This window comes from Aristolochia californica, unplaced genomic scaffold (assembly GCF_029961685.1).
Source record: "Aristolochia californica isolate CCGP_79_NKW_82.1479 unplaced genomic scaffold, dmAriCali1.0.hap1 SCAF_6, whole genome shotgun sequence".
NCBI lineage: Eukaryota > Viridiplantae > Streptophyta > Magnoliopsida > Piperales > Aristolochiaceae > Aristolochia > Aristolochia californica.
In genome coordinates, this window is record NW_027182257.1 from 1,548,782 (window position 1) to 1,568,267 (window position 19,486).

At 40.9% G+C, this 19,486-nt stretch overlaps 3 protein-coding genes across 4 annotated transcripts; all 3 read left to right on the forward strand.

The window, feature by feature from the left end:
* Positions 1-3,464: 3,464 nt before the first annotated feature.
* LOC137934544 (uncharacterized) lies at positions 3,465-7,415 on the forward strand. The gene is made up of 8 exons (XM_068778952.1): positions 3,465-3,601; positions 3,691-3,837; positions 3,924-4,021; positions 5,941-6,013; positions 6,095-6,155; positions 6,278-6,363; positions 6,460-6,549; positions 6,635-7,415. Exons 1-8 carry the CDS (start codon positions 3,506-3,508, stop codon positions 6,695-6,697), a joined length of 714 nt encoding a protein of 237 aa, XP_068635053.1. The 5' UTR covers positions 3,465-3,505; the 3' UTR covers positions 6,698-7,415.
* A 435-nt stretch (positions 7,416-7,850) lies between these two features.
* Positions 7,851-12,185, forward strand: LOC137934577 (uncharacterized). 2 transcript variants are annotated; one of them, XM_068779002.1, is made up of 3 exons: positions 7,851-9,432; positions 9,602-9,791; positions 11,731-12,185. In XM_068779002.1, the coding sequence occupies exons 1-3, from the start codon at positions 7,957-7,959 to the stop codon at positions 11,856-11,858; spliced, it is 1,794 nt and encodes a 597-aa protein (XP_068635103.1). In that variant the 5' UTR covers positions 7,851-7,956; the 3' UTR covers positions 11,859-12,185. The 2 variants fall into 2 exon arrangements, with proteins under 2 accessions (XP_068635103.1, XP_068635104.1); XM_068779003.1 differs by lacking the exon at positions 11,731-12,185 and having other exon boundaries at positions 9,571-9,703.
* Positions 12,186-12,447: 262 nt separating this feature from the next.
* LOC137935014 (pentatricopeptide repeat-containing protein At4g25270, chloroplastic) lies at positions 12,448-14,418 on the forward strand. Its single transcript, XM_068779636.1, has one exon. It carries the CDS (start codon positions 12,564-12,566, stop codon positions 14,094-14,096), a length of 1,533 nt encoding a protein of 510 aa, XP_068635737.1. The 5' UTR covers positions 12,448-12,563; the 3' UTR covers positions 14,097-14,418.
* The last annotated feature ends 5,068 nt before the right edge of the window (positions 14,419-19,486 follow it).

Consider the following 19,486-nt stretch of genomic DNA (forward strand, 5'->3'; position numbering starts at 1 on the left):
ACCCACAGAGCAAACAAACGAGGAATTTTCAAGTCGAGCTTCAGACATCTTCCTGATCTGGTGCGGAGACCGCTGGATTCCGTGGGGAATTTCTCCTTCCCGCTGTCTGCATCCGCTTTCGACGCAGGCGGTGGGTTCAAAGCCACAAAAGGAGTCTAGTTCACATGGGCACCCTGTCCCCACGGTCACGGGCGCTAATCATCTGACCCTCGCGTGATCCTCTCAACCCAGCTCATGCACTAAAGATTGCAATTGACGATGAGACGTCAAGCCTTCAATCTGATTAGAACCATTTGATTCAGATATCCGGAATTGAAATATTCCGGTCAAAGACTATCGGTGAATTTCACATTAAGAAAGGCTTAATCAAGCGGCCTCCAAGCTTATGATTAGAGCGAGCAGGTGACCACTGCTCATCACGTTTAACAGAGAGATGCGATTGTCTAGCAGGCTTTGCAGCTTATTTAATTGATGAGACCAGGCTGTTGCCTTGCATGGCGAGGCTGCACTTCTCATTTTTTTCGAGAGCTTGATTGTTGTACTTACGAGAATTCACCTTTGAGCATACAAAAAGAGCGCGTACTGGATTACATGTCGATCAAAGGGAAATTGCCGGAGATGTTGCCGGAGAAGTGTCAGAGGTGCGCACCTGTGTTTCCACTTGTTTTCCAGCAGTAATGAATAATGATGCCAGGATGGGAGAGGACGAGGAGCTGGTCGTGGCTGAAGGGTTGGAGTTGAACGGAAGTTCTGAGATGTGACAGGGACATTTTGTCGAGCAAGTTGACTGCTGCTTTTTTAAAGAAAAATACAAGCTGTAACGCGCGTAACGTAACTGGTAATTTAAAGGAATTTATATATACATTACATCCATTACAAGGGCTATAACACTTGATTCAGATTTAGGTGTAAGGAGATGTCACCCTCAACGTAATGGCAATGGCCCATTACAGTGTTTGGTCAAGGCTAACTTAAATATTTTCATAAAAAAAATATGAACCTAAGTTTTATAAGTGTAAATGCACTTAATTTTTATTTTTACAGTCAAATTTAAATTTAAATATATTATAAATTTATTTCTTCTTATTTTAATTATTTTAATTATTCTATATATTTATGTTTATGTTATTTTGATATTTTATTTATTATCTTATCTATTTTTAATAATAAAATCTAGATAATAACATTATTGTAAAAAGTCAAATATAATAAAATAAATAAAATTCTTATAATAAATCTCGTATGTTAATTAAGTACATCTAGGGGTGACATCGAGCCAAGCCGAACCCGAATTTGCCTATGTTCGAACCGAGCTTCATTTAAATATTTCGAGCTCGAGCTGAGCCTAGCCTTGAGCCTAAAATTGTTATTGAACTCGAGCACAATAATTTTAACCGAGCTCGAGCTTCAACATTCATTTAAAACTTTTCAAAAATTAAATGTCTTGAGTTCGAGCTCCAACATACATTTATAACTTTTCAAAAAATATATGTCCAATAAATTGTATAAAAAATTATACATACATTTTACATAAAATTTGGGCATGACCTCTACTTAAAATTGGGTATAAAGGTGACATCGAATCCAACTGAGTTTGAACCTTCCTATGTTTGAGCCGAGATTGATTTAAAGATTTCAAACTCGAGCTCGAACCGACCTAGCCTTGAGCTTAAAATTGTAATCGAGCTCGAGCCTAATAATTTTAACCGAGTTTGAGCTCGAGCTCTAATCAAGTTCGAGGTTAACCTACATTTAATACTCTACATAAAATATATGTCAAATAAATTATCTATAAAATTATGCTTACATTTAAAAAAAATAATGATAGGAGAGGTTCGGGATTGAATCTCGATAATGGATTACAACCCACCAATATTAATCTTTTTTACCCCAAATGTTGTCTAGCTTATTTTGTAATTTTTGAATCTGGCTATAAATTTATTATGGCCTCCTTAGTACCCCTGATTGAAAATTTATATTCTAGGAAAAACTAGAAATGTTTTGTTTTTCCTAGGATACATATTTAAAAAAAAAACCTTTAAATAAAATCATATTACTATTAAAGACTTACTAGAAAATTACAAGAAATATTTTAAAGTTTTCTTAGGAAAGTTAAATGGACTTCTTATTGTCTCTTCTAGGGAAATAAATAAAAATTAATAATCAATCTAATATATTATTATACTTATCGATAAATTTTTAATCAAATAAAATGTCAAACACAAAATTGCTATGAAAATTGCCTCATGCTAAAAGTATTATAACATCAACTCTCAAATACTTATTCAAAATTTTTCTATACGTTTTTTCTAGCCCATTTTGGCAAGAAAATCTTACTTAGAAAATTATATGATTTTTTAATAAAAATTTCTAATTAGAAAAATGTTTCCAAAAAATATGAGGCACTAATAGTGCCTATATTTCTACTAAAAATGTCTTTTCAACATTTATTAAAAAAACCACAAATAGTCTCTAGAAATGTATTTCTATTTTACAATTTTTTCAAGAGTCATGAGGAAGGGACAAAAAGTATATATTTTTTTACTTGTTTATGGTCTCGCACATGTGACTTTCACATGTGCGAAATCGTCTTCACAGGGTGGCAGGGAAATAATTATTTTAATCTCGACTCTGGTTTTCCGCCGTGACGATGCGGCGCCGGCGACGGAAACAAAGGCGAAGAAATTGGAAGAAGAGGAAGAAATCGGAGGAAGAGGAAGAAATCAAATGGAAGGGGATGTAGCGGCCAACAAGGAGTTGTCTACGGCGACAGAGGCGGCCAGAGCGGGGAGGGGCTTGGCATCCCCCCCCTGTCCCGCTACCCAAGAGCCTGTTAAAGATCCGGCTCACGAGTTTTCGAGCCGAACCTTGATTCGGTCGAACTTGGCTCGTTAACTCAAACGAGCCGTATCTAGATCTAGAAGCCGACTCGGTTTGAAGCCACCCCCTAGGTAAATCTAGTCTTATGAAGTAGATATAATCATGGAACGGTGACACCACTTGTATAAGTCAAATAAGTATTTTTGTTTATATTTATCCCATCATATAAAAAAAAGAAAAAATATTTTATTTTTTTATTAAAAATTCTATAAAAATTCCCCTTTGACAAAAAAAAATTACATTTATTTAAGCATCTAGAAAATCAATTACTTGTTTGAGTCTATATTATAAATAAAATAATATTTTATAAAATATAAAATAAGATCAGATTAAGAAATGCACGATAAAAAATCACTCCAATACCGAGCCAAGTTTACTTAGGTCTGAAAAGGGGCGGGTCGGATGGGTGGGATAGTAAATCCCCGGTTTGTCCCAAGGCTTTCCCGACTCCGATGGTTCTACTCGACATTTCAGGACCCAGTTGGCTCCGGTTCAGAGTCGTAACTCCTTTCGTATTTCCAAGTTAAATTTTTACTTTCGCGGTAAAGAGCGAAAAGAGTACCCTCTGGATCAGATAATACGAGAGCGAAAGTCTGCTTCCTCTGCTCGTCTCCATAACCCATCCATGGCTGCCCTCAGCATCGGCAGTGCCAACGCAATTGGGCGGACGAAGTGGACGCGAATCGCACCTTCAAGACCCAGAGTTTCCTGCATTGGATGGGTGAGGCTCTCTTCCCGCTGGTTTTCTGCCTTTATTTCCTTGCTCCAGTTAATGGTCAGTGAATTGCAATCTTTGGTTACTCAATGAAGGATCCGGAAGGCATTTTAGGCTCTCCACAAGGAGGTCATATCTCTCGAATGGAGTTCCGGAAGCGCCTCGAGAAGGATGCCGATGCCAGAGAAGCCTTCGAACGGCAAGTCCGGGAAGAGAAACAACGCCGCAGAGCTCAGAGAGAGGTATGCAAAGTTGGTCTGTGATCCACATGACATCCTCTTTGACCCCTTTTATGTTTTAATCTGTAAATTTTTTCCTTGATTTGTAGTCTCGGGTTGTGCCGGATACCAACGAAGAGCTGATTGAGTATTTCCTGGACACTGAAGCTCGAGAACTCGAATGCGAGATTGCAAGGATTAGACCGAGGTGATGTCTCGCTCTTCTTTTTTAGCTGGCTCGTTCCTGTTTTGTTCACTGTTGCTCTGAATATGCTCTGGATGTAGGAGCTTCTATTTGACAGCCTCATCTTGCTGTCATCTATTGCCAAGAGGAGGAAAGCTTTACTTTCTTTTATCTGTTGGATAAGAAATGAGTTCTTTCTACCTCGGTTGACTGCTGAGCTTGGTTTTTTTGTTCATCTTCCGAATTCTTCATTCTTTTGGCAATGGAGCATATATGACATTCACTGGTGTAGGCAACTCATTTGATTTGGTGCTCTGAAACAATCAGCAATTCAAACAGATGGTCGAGCTGCCTCCTCGGGGCTTGCCTAGCTTTTTTCATCAGTCATGCTCAACTCGAAGTGTACGAGTGACAGTGAAAAACGAACTACATAAAGTGTTGAACTCTAAGGGTTCTTAGTGAGCATTATTTTTTCTTTGGTACCCATTCTGTCATAGTTGATGAGTATGTGCGTGCATCTCTGAAGAGCTTTGGAGTTCTACTTGATCTTAGCATTCAAATAAACTTTTTCTTGCAGTATTAATGGTTGGTTGCCACAGCAAGCAATTGCTATTGGTAAAACACAGTTGACCAAATTAAGTATAAAAGTCTTTATAATCTAGGTATTAGCATGTGAAGTGTTTGGTGTACTCGTGGGGCGGTTGTCACAAAAATTGTTAGTTGCTATGGACTGTTTGCTCTCCTTGTTGTACAGTTTGTGCATTCTATAGCCGCAAAGCTTCAATCAACTTTAAGAGGTGGCTGTTCCTAAACATCAAGTTTTTAGTATTTCAGAATTGGACATGTTTTGAGATGTTAGATCAGTGCAACATTCATAGTATAGGAAAAAAAACTGGTCCTTTTAGCTTGGATAGGTCTTGCCTCATGATTTAAGACAGTCTCATGTTTGTTGGAATGGCTTGTCTTTAATATGCATACTGCGCCTTCGCTAATAGACCGGTTTTTTGGCGTAATGGTTAGTGACATGGTATCAGAGTAGGTGGTCTTGAGTTCGAGTCCCGCTCCCCCGTTTGTTTCGTCCTCGCATAGGTGGGACTTTGTCTTTGGCCGTCCCCGTATAGGTGGGATTGTGCATTTGCATTTGTACACGGGTGTTCCCCGTGCGGGGGAGTGTTGGAATGACTTGTCTTTAATATGCATGCTGCGCCTTCGCTAATAGACCGGTCTTTTGGCGTAATGGTGGTTAGTAACAATGTTGGTCTACTCTTGTTAAGTGCTAATGGTTATGCTCGGAGTGTCTTTCCCTCAGAAGTCCACACCTGAAGTGGTGTTTAGTAGTACTGAGATGCCAGAACAATAGTTGAGATATCAGATTAGCCACTTTCTGTTTGTCAGTTTTTTTCGTTAAAGTTCCTTTCTTCTGTTGGGTTAGAGATCAGCGGTTCTAGCACGCGCAGAGGCATGTTGGCATTAACAGGAGACAGTTGCTTGAGTAGTTCCAGAAAGGAGTAGGCTACAAGAGAAAAGTTTCTGCTTCATTCTTGTCTGAGTATGCTGTTTGTTACTTTTCAAAACATATGTATTTTCACTTCAAGGTAGAAAACTTAAAGTGGCCTTGACAGGCATAATTTAGAACCTGAACATTCTTAGTGTTGTGCCATGTTGGTTTGTCACTCGTTGGTCCTCGTTGTTATATCTTCTGCATCGCCTGAGTACCAGGATAATTCAAGGCACCAATTACAACAACTTGCCCTTGTAGCCTTTACTTGCCACTTAGCTCAATGGCCGCATTGCAGTATTTGCCATTATGAGGTGCGGATTTGTCTTGCCTAAAGCTTGGCTTTCTGTTCTAGGTTGCCTATGAACCTGTGATGCCCATCTAATGTTACAGAACTTTTCTCTGTCCATTTAATTGGTATGTTAACTGAATCTGATATTTGCAGATTAAATAAGGAGTTTTTGGCACATCTTCAATTTGAACTGGGCCAGTTACGATTTGCTGTCTCAAGAACTAAGGTTTCGCTCAGAACAAAATTGAACCAGTTAATATCTAGATAGGTCTTACCAGGAGTCTTGATGTTTCCGGGCTCTTCTCAGGATATGGTGGACAGATTGATTGAGTTGGAAGCAATGCAGAAGGTTTTGGAAGAAGGAATAGGTCCATTAACATTCGATGAAAGAAATAAACTTGAGAGTTTCATATCTTTGCCTCTCACCTTATCACTTCCTGGGCTCTGTTTCTCTGACCTAACTGTGGTCCTCTGTGTTTCTTTATTACAGAAGCATATGACAAAATGCAAACTGAGCTTATTGTGGCAAAGGAGAGACTGGCAAAGATACTCCAAGCACAGGACAAGAAAGCGACTGTATGCAACAAAACCCTTTTCTGTTTTCTGAGCATTGACTCTGGTTTTTCTGTACTCCAAAATTGACTGATATAGGCTGTTGTTTTGGTGAATCAGTTACTGGAGATGCTCGAGCGTAATGAACTTGACAGGTCTTTACTGACCCTTCTGGATGAAAATATAGCTAATGCACATAAATATAACCAGGTAATTAGTTGAAATAAGTTATCCTCATTACGTGATCATTTCGAATGTTTACTAACAAAAGGCAATTGGTGGTTTACTTTTGCAGAAGCAAGCAGCAGAGTACATGGAGAAAATAAGATCAGCTGTTCTCAAGTATATGACAGCATAATACAAAGTTGTTCTATGATGGATCCTCAATTTAATATTTATATGTTCCCATTTGCTCAGCCCATGAACTGTTCCCCTTTTCCTCTTAACAAAAAATGTGGATGCCTGAACAAGAATGATCATCGTACTCTATGACCTTGACACCGATTGCTGGTTTTACATGAGGTTTTTTCAAAGCTTATTCACTTCCTGGGGAGAATTATCTACAAAACCAGTGATTCAATTGATTCAATTGATCAACAAGAGGACCAATTTCACATTACTCCAAATGTTTATTCATGAACTGCAATTACAAATGCACATCAAGTGAATCTTAAGGTTGCTATATACCCAACACTTGCTTTCTATTGCCATCTCCTGAATTGTGTCTATACTCTTTTGGGGTCACCCTGCATGTACCTTCAGGCAGTGAGGGATAACACCTGTATGTGTTTTCCTTCAGTCTTCTCAAGTCTCTGCAATTACTTTGCTAATGATCATGTTGTGGTTATGCCATTTACCTGAGCAGCCAGAGAACAGTTTAACCATCACTGGGCATATTTGGGAAGCAAATGTTTGTGGTCACTAGTCACCAATGAATCTTGCAGGAAAAGCAAAATTGAGGAATACATGGTTGTGGTCACATATCACTCACGTATCTCCCTCCTGCTTGGGTTAAACTTTCTTATGATTCTATGTGTCACCTTTAGTGCCACCTTGTTGCTTAACACTTAGGGAGTGTTTATGTGGTATACCCTTTTGATTTGATATTGATAATGACTCTATACAATCTACCTCATCTTGCTTGTTGATCGGACTTTGATATTGGTAATTGACTCTAATTTTAACTATTGATCGATTCTTTTAACTAATCCTCCATTTTTATTGTTAAGAACTTTGTCTTAACTGACTATCGGACTTTTTAATTTCGATCATTGATCAATATCAATGATCTAAACCGTTGATCAAAATCCTAATTTTTGCATTTAAATTTTCATATCTACAAGGTCTATGCCCATTAATCTTCTGAATCAATGCTACGTCACCAACATATTGCTCCTAATCAGCGCAGGAGCGCCACTTGTCCTGCATCCCCTTTGAAATTCAAAGAGAAGAGTCTGGAACTAGAATAAAAACTCAAGAAACGACTTCGACCAAGAGTGAGGAATGCAGTTGTTTCCTTCTCGACTCCTCCTCCCGTTCCAGTCCCCTCCCCCGCCTTCTCCTCAATCCCTCTTCCCCGCTTTCCTCTTCAGCGGCACTGCCACCTCCAGAGCCAAAATGTTTCAGACAAGGATGATGTCTGGCTCCAGCACTGATTTTCCTATCCAGAAAGAACAAGATCACCTTCGTGCTCTAGAGCAAGTCCTGAAGTATCACAATCAGACTAAACACTCCTTGACCCGCTATGCTCGCGGCCCTCACGGCCTCGACTGGCCCAACCAGCCCAACCCCTTCCGCCGTTATGTCTCCGCCCCACTTCTTCCTCTCCACCACCTGCCTCCCCGACCCCAGCATCCCGACGACCCTCTCTACACTTCTCTCTTCCAGTCGCTTCCGTGTCCTCGACTGCTCTCTCTTCCTACTCTATCTCGATTCCTTTATGATTCGCTATCGCTTTCAGCTTGGAAGACCACTGGGCACTCTACCTGGTCTGTTCGGGTGAATCCCAGCAGTGGGAATCTCCATCCGACCGAAGCTTATATCATTTCCCCTCCTGTTCCGTTCCTCTGTGAATCCCCTTTCGTTGCCCATTACGCTCCGAAGGAGCATGCGCTCGAGCGGAGGGCTGTAGTCAATTCGGATTTCTTTTCCCGGTTTTTCCCGGAGGGTTCTTTTCTTGTTGGGTTGTCTTCGATTTTCTGGCGGGAGTCGTGGAAGTACGGTGAGCGCGCGTTCCGCTACTGCAATCACGATGCCGGCCACGCGATTGCCGCGGTTGTGATTGCTGCTGGTGCGCTTGGTTGGGATGTCAAGCTTCTTGATGGGTTGGGGTTTAAGGACCTTGAGAATATTATGGGATTAGGGCCTTATCAGCTTCTGAAAATTCCTTCTTCGAGTCCCACGAAAGGGAGGTTTCCCGAGTTGGAGTTTGAGCATCCTGATTGTCTTCTGCTTGTGTTTCCGAAGTCCGTGGAGGAAATTACTGTTGATTATGCGAGGTTAACCTCTGCAATTGCTCAATTTCCATCGCTTAAGTGGGAGGGAAAACCTAATTCCCTCAGTAAAGATCATGTTTGTTGGGACTTTATTTACAGAACTGCTGAAGCTGTGAAGAAGCCTTTAAGAGTTGATGATCACTTGTCTATCAGCCCATTTCGGAGCAGTGTGGTGCTTTCGGATGCAATATATAAGAGTATGACCGTTAGAGAAGTTGTAAGGAAAAGGAGGAGTGCTGTTGATATGGATGGTGTTCATATCATGGAGAGAGAAACCTTTTACCAAATTCTTATACATTGTCTTCCAGCAGGCGCTGGAGACGAAGGGGACACGTTAAGGGGCCCCTCTGGATTCCCGTTTAGAGTTCTTCCATGGGAAGCAGAGGTACATTTTGCCTTATTTGTTCATAGGGTCAAGGGATTGCCGAAGGGTTTGTATTTCTTCGTGAGAAATGAAAGTCATTTGGCTGGGCTCAAGCAAGCATCAAGGCCTGAGTTTTTGTGGGAAAAGCCTGAGGGTTGCCCTAATGATCTACATTTGTACAAACTTTCAAATGGGGATTGTCAGAGGCTCGCCAAACAATTATCCTGCCATCAGGTAATTTAACTGATCATCTTGTCTGAGCATGCAATAGTGGTTTTGGAGCTGATACTTGACAGGGGTGGATGTATTAAATATCTTCTTACAGTGGACAAAATTCTACTGCGCGAAACTTTGTGACTCTTTGTTCTGTAGTTAACAGGACTTTCTTCCTTGAACTGGTCAGGACATTGCTGCTGATGGCTGCTTCAGCCTGGGAATGATTGCTCGCTTTGAGGAAGCTTTGCGCGAAAAGAAAGCCTGGATGTATCCCAGGTTATTTTGGGAGACGGGTATACTTGGTCAGGTGCTATACCTTGAAGCACATGCAGTTGGAATATCTGCAACTGGAATTGGGTGTTATTTTGATGACGCTGGTACGCTCTTGTTACATTTCACAACAGAAGCTACTTGATTCTTTCTTTGTTTAAGTTTATTTCATATGGGATGTTAGTTCAGGAAGTAAGTGACCTTGTAATCTAGAGATCTAGCAAACTGTGTAGGATGGACCTTAAGCTAAAGAACTCGTATTCACTTTTAAGTGGTGGCTACTAGGTTTCAGGTGATCCAAAATATTTATATTCTTAGTGAAACTTGCTACCTGTTTATCTACTATAATAATCGTTTCATTTATATGGTGGTGGAATTTGCCATGTGACAACTGATCTTTTTCTAAGGTATGTATGATAAGATAATTCTGAAATATTATGTCTTGGAGTCTCTTGGCTTTATCTCCTTTTCTAGTATGTTTTCTATAATTCTTGGGTCAGTTAAAAAAATTTCGCATGTAAAACTTTAAAATACTGTTTGCCATTGTTACTTTAAATTCTATAAGACATTGTTTAAAAGAGAGAGCTTGAACCATGTATATTACACTACACTCATATCATAGGGCACTATTAGGTTTTTAGTTATAAAAAATCTCTTCTTGCTGGGAGTCATCATTGGTTTGTCATGCTCTCTGTTTCCTGCTTCCTCTCTGAAGGATGTATCATATTAGTAATCAACTATGAGAAGACTGCTATTAAAAAGAAAAGAGAAGAGTGTCTGATTAGTGGGGTAATAGCTTTTTCATTCAATTAAATTACGGGTTCAACTCATCTTTTAGGATCTGGAACTTCTGTTTTAATAATCAATGACATCTTTATATCAACAAAATAGTGTTTGTCATAGGCCTGCTACCTGCTTTCTGCCAAGAATCTGATTATATATGAGCTGGATAGTGCAGTTCTACTAAATAAGATTGATCTGGTAGTTTTGTCTGCTGTTGTGATCCTTTCGTCTATCTACGAAGGTCTGCTTTTAGCTAGGAGATGGACCTTTTTAATATGACACAGTTTAACATGGGAAGTAAGTACCTCAAACTTTTTCTTAAAAAAAAGTAGAAAGTAAATGAGATGATCCAATTTTTTTGGTCAGGTTTACTTGCCATCCTCTGCCTTGATAAAAGAAATTTTTGTTTTGAATGACCCAATCTTCATCTTTGAGCTAGAGTCATCAGAATGGCAGGGCAGTTTAGCTGTGGGAATAGGAAAGGCGTGCTGCGATAGTGCCTTTGGTTCAAATGCAAGTGAAAGTCAGATAAGAACAGATAATGAACCATAAAAACAGCTGTAGCATATAACGATACTGTAGCATGTTGCAATTAACGACGAAGTCTTTCTGCTGCTGTATCAGGTAGTGAGTGAACCATGAGCAAAGTTAAGATTTTCATGGAATATATTATCTTACTTAACGAGGTTAAGAGAGCTACATTTGGAATATAATCACCAATAAAGTTATGTTCCATTTCTGCTGGAGTAGTGTGGAAATCATTTTTCTCCTGGTTCGCTGTTGTATTGGCCTCTTTCAAGTCTTCTTCTCAACTTTTATCCAAGTCATTTCCAGGTTCTTCCATCAATCTCAATTAGTTTTCTCCTGTTTTGTTTCCTTAAATTGTTTTCTCATAGTGTTTCCACTTTGGAGTCTGTCATAAATATGTTATATATCCATCTCAAACTTCCCATCTTTGCCACATTTACCTTTTGGCTTATTGCCGACCCTTCGGGGAGGGGGGGAGACGGACGTATGGTCCAACATTAAAAAAAATAAAATCTCATCACATCTTTTATAAATGTTCTTTCTGTCAATGAGTGACATCCTAGAATGTTTCCTCCAGCTTTTTGACATATGTTTATTCCATGACACAGTGCTAAATATTATATTTTCTGTTTGTCATCGCAGTACTCAATTTCATTTGGGAAAGTGATACCCCTTTTGATACTGTTATTGGACTCTTTATCTGCAAAAAAGTATTTGATGTTCTGTTGTTTGCAGTTCATGAAGTCCTCGGGTTTAAAGGATCAGAGTTTCAAAGCCTCTACCATTTCACGGTGGGAGGTCCTGTGCTAGACAAGAGGATAATGAGTCTGCCTGCATATCCAGGGCCTGCTGTAGATGCATGAGCCTTGAATGTATAGCCTGTGGCTGATCTTACAGTTTGGTCATGTGATAGCCGGCATTGCCCTCAAGGGGCAGATTCTGTACAGGAAATGCAAGAGGAGCTATTCCTCCTTTTATTCTTTAACTACTAACAGATGACACAGCATGAGTTGGTGTATTCGTAATGCATAAAATGCGGTTCTTCTCAATCTGTTTTTGGATTTAACTTCAAATTTGTGGAGATTACTCCCCTGTTTTTATCCTAGCTGGGGACACCAGTGGGTGTAAGAGAAAACTTTTTATGATGAATCTTTGAAAATAAATCTTAGTCAGCTTTTATTTTTGTTGCTCATTATTTCTTTATTATTTCCTCTTGGACCAGCACGGAATATATTTTCTAATGCTTTATAAAATTTGGGAACAAGAGGAATGGAGGTGGAAGATTCTATTGTTTTGTACACGGAGAGGTCAAGATTTGCCGAAAAGTAAAAGCTTGAGCCTTCGGAGTATAAGAAATAAGCCATGACTGGTCTTTAAGCTTCGCTGGAAAGTATCTTCGGTCTTTACTGTTGATTTGATCGAGTAGTCTATCCGCAAGAAAATGTGAGGTCAGTCAGCTGCCCGATGCCATATTGGATGCACTCGTGATGCTTGTCGTGATCACGGGTTCGAGGTCTGAAGTTATGTTCCATTTTGAGTCCTGAACATTATCATAAGCCAAATCATTCATGGCTGATGCCATTTTCACCCCTTCAGTCTGCCTTTCCTCCTCCTCCAAACGACAGAGGAACAAACACCGTGGCCTTGGCGGCAGAACCCACTTCCCTCGTTCCACTTCATTGCTCACTCCCCTTATCATTAATCAATCTCCCTTCACTCAGACCAAACACCAAGCGCTCGATCAAGTAGTGGAAGACCTCCGCAGTTCCGTCTCCCGCGGCATCAAAATCGAACCCCAAATCTTCTCTTCTCTTCTCGAGACCTGCTTCCGTTTGAAATGCCTTCACAATGCCGTTCAACTCCACCGCCTCGTTCCCCCGAACCTCCTTCGCAAGAGCACGGACCTGTCATCCAAGCTTCTTCGTTTATATGCTTTTTTCGGCCGTGTCGAGGACGCTCACCGGATTTTTGATAGTATGTCGCGACGAGACGGGTCGGCTTTCGCCTGGAACTCGCTCATCTCCGGATATGTGGAGCTAGGTATGTGTGAAGATGCATTGGCGCTTTATTTTCAGATGGAGGAAGAAGGGGTGGAACCGGACGAGTTCACCTTCCCCCGAGTGTTGAAGGCTTGTTCGGGCCTTGGTTCAATTCAGGTGGGGGAGGCCGTTCACCGGCATGTTGTTCGGTCGGGATTTGGAACCAATTTGTTTGTGCTCAACGCGCTCGTTGACATGTATGCTAAATGTGGAGACATAGTTAAAGCTCGGAAAGTCTTCGATAAACTTTCTCACCGTGATTCCGTTTCCTGGAATTCGATGTTTACTGGTTATATCCGTCATGGGCTTTTGATTGAGGCTGTGGATGTCTTTCGCATGATGTTGAATTCTAGGGTGGAGCCGGACTCGATTGCTATATCCACTGCAGTTACAGGGACGGAGTCTTTGAAGCTGGGATTGGAGATCCATGGTTGGGTCATCCGGCATGGAGCTGGTACAAGCCTTTCTGTTGCTAATTCACTGATCACCATGTATGCAAAGAACGACCGAATTCATCTGGCACGAGCAGTGTTTGACGAGATGCCTGAAAGGGATATTGTGTCGTGGAATGCTATGATACAATCTTATGCGGAGGACCCGGAAGCTCTTACAGTGTTCGAATCTATGGAGGAGTCTGGCCAGTCACCAGACAGCGTGACCTTTGTGTCGTTACTGTCAACCTGTGCAAAATTGGGACTTGTAGAAGATGGGAGGCGACTGTTCAGGAAGATGAAGGAAACGTATAAGATAAGTGCAGGCATGGAGCATTATTCCTGTATGGTCAACCTGTTAGGAAGGGCGGGTTTGGTTGAAGAAGCGTACGGAGTGATTGAGAGGATGGGGTTTGAGGCAGGTCCAACTGTCTGGGGAGCTCTGTTGTTTGCCTGCTTTGTTCATGGGAATGTGGAATATGGGGAGCTTGCTGGGGAGAGATTGTTTGAGTTGGAGCCTGATAATGCACATAACTTTGAGCTTTTGATGAACATTTATAGAAACGCAGGGAAGCTAGAAGAAGAAGAAAAAGTGAGAAGGTTAAAGAGAGAGAGGGGATTGGACTTTTAGTTCCAAATAAGCTTCTCAGTTTTCATCTCTCCCATTCTCACAATCACTGCAGCGAAGCTGCAAAAGCACAAACTCAAAATGGCGCTCCAAGGTTGCAAAGTTGCAACTCAAGGTGGTTGGTATCAGTACTGGACATCATTTCAGGATAGCCAACCTCTGATATTATACAATAGATACTTACCGTGTGTTGGGTTATACTGATATTATAGTTATATCAGTATTTGTTAATGAATAGTCCTACATAGAGTGTGAGTACAAAAATTTTGAATTTATTAGTTAGAAAAAAATGTTTTTAAGTTATTAGTTATTGTGGGATAAGCTTTTGGACTTAACTTCATATGATATTAGAGCAAGTACTCATATGTGGATCTTTTCCTACATGTAGAACCATAAAAGAGAGTTTACATGTGAAGAAGAGTATTAAGTAATAATCCTATATGGATTAGTGAGAATTGTAAAGTGATTGAACCAAGTTCAATTAGGTTTGATCATTTCTTTGGGTCTAAACACTTTATAAGTGGAAAATCCATTAATTCAAGCGATTGATCCAAACTAATTAGCCAAATCACCTGTCTCGTGGGAGAATTCATTGCAACAACAGAAGATGGATCGTTTACCTTTCTCGGTTAATGGTTAAATTCAATGAATTTGTTATGAAAAAAAATCGATGACAACAAGACAAGTAATCATGCACGATACAATATTTTATGTGGTTCAATAAATTGCCTATGTCCACAGGAGTTGCAGAAGATTTTTATTCAAATGAGAGAAATCAAAATACAATAGAGAGAGTCTCGAACCCTCTCTATTCAACAGTGTCAACGAGTCTCACAGTTGCTCTCTTCTGGCAGCGGCGACACAATCCCGAGCTGCTCTCTTCTGGCAACGGTGACGCAGTCCCGAGTTCCAAGCTGCTCTCTTCTGACAGCAGCGCCGAGTTCCGAGCTCCTTTCTTCCGGCAACAACATCGAGTCTCAAAGCTCCTCTCTTTCGGCAACAACATCGAGTTTCGAGCTCCTCTCTTCCGTAACAACGTCGAGTCTCAGAGCTCCTCTATAAGTCCCGAGACTTACCCTGTTTTTTCGCTGTCTCTCTGTAAGTTCCGAAGAGATGATAAACGGCAGGAGGGAAACTTAATATTTTCCCTTGAGTGTAGCACACGCCAAAGTAAATAAAGAATAAGAAAAATCCCCTCCATGTCCTACTCGTGTGGTGTGGGCCAGGCTCCACAGTACTTAACAATTCTCCCACTTGGAGACTGGTTCACCCACTGTATCGCCGTCTTCCTCAAACATGATATCCTCCACCTCTGCAACTCACTAGGGTCTTCATGCTAGAAGATACGCAACTTCAGTTTCTCAAGTGTAACACCCTTTGTCAACATATCAACAGGGTTCTGACTTCCACAAATTTTTTCAAGTACCAACTGTCCGTCATCTAACAATGATCGTATAAAATGATACCTGATTTGAATGTGCTTAGTCTTGGAATGAAATGTTGGGTTCTTGGCAAGGAATATGACACTCTGACTATTGCTGTAGAGAGTGCCCTTTTGATTCTTTTTGCCCAATTCCTCCAAGAAACCCTGTAGCCAGATCATCTCCTTTGCAGCTTCTGATACTGCAATGTACTCGACTTCTGTAGTAGACAAAGATACTGTTTTCTGTAGATTTGAACCCCATGAAACTGCAGTACCACCCAGAGTGTAAACAAACCCTGTAGTACTTTTTCTGCTATCAATATCTCCAACTAGATCAACATCAACATAGCCCCTCACCTCTAAGCTCTCTCTTGAGAAACACAAACACAAACACTTCTGAGGAGACTTTTAGGTATCTCAGAATCCACTTCACTATTTCCCAATGTTGTTTTCCTGGGTTACTCATGTATCTACTCACAACTCTCACTGCATGGGCAATATCCGGTCTAGTGCAAACCATAACATACATAAGTGAACCAATGGCTAAGGCATAAGGAACCTTACTCGTGTAATCTTGTTCGTCCTCTGACTTGGGTGACTGATCCTTGCTGAATTTGAAGTGACAGCCCAAGGGTGTGCCAACTGGTTTGGCCTTGTCCATATTGAACTTGCTGAGTACCCTTTGCACATACTCAGCCTGCGAGAGTCTCAACGTGCCTCTGACTCTGTCTCTGACAATTCTCATACCAAGGATTTGCTTTGCAAATCCCAAATCCTTTAGTGCAAAGTGCTCTGACATCTGCTTCTTCATATTATTGATCTCATCAATACTAGCCATTGCAATAAGTATGTCATCCACATACAACAACAGAATAATGTAAGAATTGTAAAAATACTTGACATATCAACAATGATTTGCCTGACATCTGATGTACCCAACACTGCACATGAAGCTGTCAAATTTCTTGTACCACTGTCGAGGAGCTTGTTTCAGGCCATACAAGCTCTTCTTCAGTCTGCAAACTGAACCTTCCTTTTCCTTTACTACAAACCCTTCAGGTTGGTGCATGTAGATGTCTTCTTTAAGGCCTCCATGAAGAAAAATTGTCTTAACATCTAACTGCTCAAGAAATAAATCTTCAGTAGTAACCATGGACAGTACTAACCTGATGGTTGTTATCTTCACCACAGGAGAGAAAATCTCAGAGTAATCAATACCCTACTTCTGTTGAAAGCCTTTTACAACAAATCTAGCCTTGTACCGCTTACTGCCATCATGCTCAATTTTCACCCGGTACACCCACTTGTTGTGCAATGCCTTATTCCCTGGTGGAAGTTCTGTCAACTCCCATGTCTGATTCCCTAACAGGGAATCCATCTCATCCTTCATGGCCAGGTCCCACTTGCGAGAATTTTCATCTTGCAAGGTTTCTTCGTAACTTTGCGGTTCCCCACCATCTGTCAATAATATATAATTCAAAGTAGGTGAAAAACGTTGTGGAGGCCGAATAGTCCTAACTGACCTGCAAATTGCAGCTGCAGGAGTGGATGGCTCTGGATCTGACTACAGAATAATAGGAATGGGTGCAGTGGACCCTCTCTCCCCGTCACTCTCATCTCTGCATTGCACGGTGGCCTCTGGTCGGTCATCAAATCTCACGAACTCGGACTCCTGAGGAGCTGCTTCAGCAACTGTACTTGACTTGTCCTTGTACACAATCTTCTCATTGAAAATCACATTCTTACTTCTTATAATCTTCCGACCTTGATCATCCCAGAAATGATAGCCAAATGCCTAGTCTCCATAGCCAATGAAATAACATTTCTTTGACTTAGCCTCAAGTTTACTACGAACATCAGAATCAACAAGAACATAAGAAAAACAACCAAAAGTTTTAAGGTGAGAAAATTTGACGTCTTTCCCGCTCCATGCCTCCTCAGGCAATCCACAATCCAACGGAACTGATGGCCCTCTATTTATCAAATAGACTACAGTACTGACTGCATCTGCCCAGAAAGTAGGTGGTAATCCAGTGTGCAGCCTCATGCTTCTAGCATGCTCAGTTATGGTTCTGTTCATACGTTCAATAGCTCCCAAGAATGGTCTTCTCCATTTTGATACCCAGAGTTGCACAATATTCCTTGAACCCACCATCAATATACTCACCACCATTATCAAACTTTAAACATTTCAGTTTCAAGCATGTCTCTGTCTCAACCATGATCGTCCAAATTTTGAGCACATTAAATACTTCAGATTTATGCTTCAAAAAATAAACCCATACCTTCTTGCTGTAATCATCAATGAACGTGACATAGTAACGAGAACCTCCAAGGGATGCCACTGGGGAAGGTCCCCACACATTTGTGTGCACAAGGTCCAGTTTTTCTTTCTTCAGTGTTCTACCACTTTTCAAGAAATTGACCTTCTTTTGTTTCCCCATAATGCAATTCTCACACATACTGAGATCAATTGATTTCAGTTCTGGTAGCTTGCCTCTGGACAGAAGTTCTTTCATGCCCTTCTGACTCATATGGCCAAGCTTGCAATGCCACAAATCTGCTGTGCTTTCTGCAACGGTAATAGCAATAGTATTATTCAAACCAGTAGTCGAATAAAGTGTACCAGTTTTCTTACCCCGAGCCAGTACCAATGCCCCTTTGGTGACCTTCCAGGTGCTACCTGAGAATACTACTGAATGACCACAATCATCAAGCTGCCCAACAGAAATGAGGTTTTTCTTCAACTCAGGAATGTGCCTGACCTTTTGCAAGGTCTATTTGTTCTTGTTATGGAGTGCACTGTTAATGTCTCCCATCCCCACCACGTTCAAAGCCTCTCCAACAGCCAGATACACCTTCCCAAAGTCACCTGCAATAGTTTTGCATTATCTCCTGATGGTAAGATGTATGGAAGGAAGCCCCTGAATCCAGTATCCAGTCATCAACTGGACTATGAACTGTAAGCAATAGTGCATCCTGTACTTCTTCAGTTACCACATTAGCACTGTCATTCTCGGTCTTGTTAGAGTTTTTACAGTTCTTCTTTATGTGGCTAGCTTTGCCACAATTCTGGCAAGTTACCTGTCGACCAGGCCTTAACTTGCTCTTGCCCCTGTTCTTTGATTTTGATCTGCCTCTGTTTGAGTTCCTGTCCTGTGATCTCCTCCGAGAATCAACATTCAATGCTGAACTCAAACCCGAGGTCTCGCCTGAAACCCTCCTGCGCACCTCCTCAGCCAAAATCAAATCACGAATATCATCATATTTTAACTTTGATTTACTGGTAGAATTACTGACAGCCATTCTTATGGCTTCCCAACTATTTGGCAATGAAACCAATAGTATCAGTGCACGTATCTCATCATCAAATTCATTTCAACAGACGATAATTGATTTTTGATAGTATTAAAATCATTTAGATGTTGTGCAACAGACGTACTATCTGCCATCTTCAAATTGAATAATTTTTTCATCAAATATACCGTGTTATTTACTGAAGGCTTTTCATACATACCTGACAAAGCCGCTATGAGAGCCACAGTCGTCTTCACCTTGCCGATGTTGTGTGCAACGGATCTCAACAGGGTTAGCCGAATAATCCCCAGAACCTATCGATCCAACAGATTCCAATAAGCCTCAATTTTTTCCGGTTTCTTCCTCAACAGTGGAAGATGGAGTTTCTTCCCATAGAGGTAGTACTCTATCTATATCCTCCAGTATCCAAAGTCCGTGCCATCAAACTTCTCGATCCCCGATACCTTCACTTCATCTTTAGCCATCGTTTTCCTTCAGACCTGAACCTTAACTCTGATACCAATTGTTGTGAAAAATCGATGACAACAAAGTAAGTAATCACGCACGACACAATATTTTACGTGGTTTGGCAAATTACCTACATCTATGAGAGCTGCAGAGGATTTTTTATTCAAATGAGAAGAATCACAATACAATAGAGAGAGTCTCGAAC

What these genes read in the sequence shown, in the direction of transcription:
- LOC137934544 (XM_068778952.1), top strand. Translation starts at nt 3,506, where the DNA reads ATGGCTGCCCTCAGCATCGGCAGTGCCAACGCAATTGGGCGGACGAAG. An exon ending in ATTGCAAGGATTAGACCGAG is followed by an intron (nt 4,022 to 5,940) that starts GTGATGTCTCGC and finishes TGATATTTGCAG; the next exon opens with ATTAAATAAGGAGTTTTTGG. An exon ending in CACAGGACAAGAAAGCGACT is followed by an intron (nt 6,364 to 6,459) that starts GTATGCAACAAA and finishes TTGGTGAATCAG; the next exon opens with TTACTGGAGATGCTCGAGCG.
- LOC137934577 (XM_068779002.1), top strand. Translation starts at nt 7,957, where the DNA reads ATGTTTCAGACAAGGATGATGTCTGGCTCCAGCACTGATTTTCCTATC. An exon ending in AACAATTATCCTGCCATCAG is followed by an intron (nt 9,433 to 9,601) that starts GTAATTTAACTG and finishes TGAACTGGTCAG; the next exon opens with GACATTGCTGCTGATGGCTG. An exon ending in GTGTTATTTTGATGACGCTG is followed by an intron (nt 9,792 to 11,730) that starts GTACGCTCTTGT and finishes TGTTGTTTGCAG; the next exon opens with TTCATGAAGTCCTCGGGTTT.
- LOC137935014 (XM_068779636.1), top strand. Translation starts at nt 12,564, where the DNA reads ATGGCTGATGCCATTTTCACCCCTTCAGTCTGCCTTTCCTCCTCCTCC.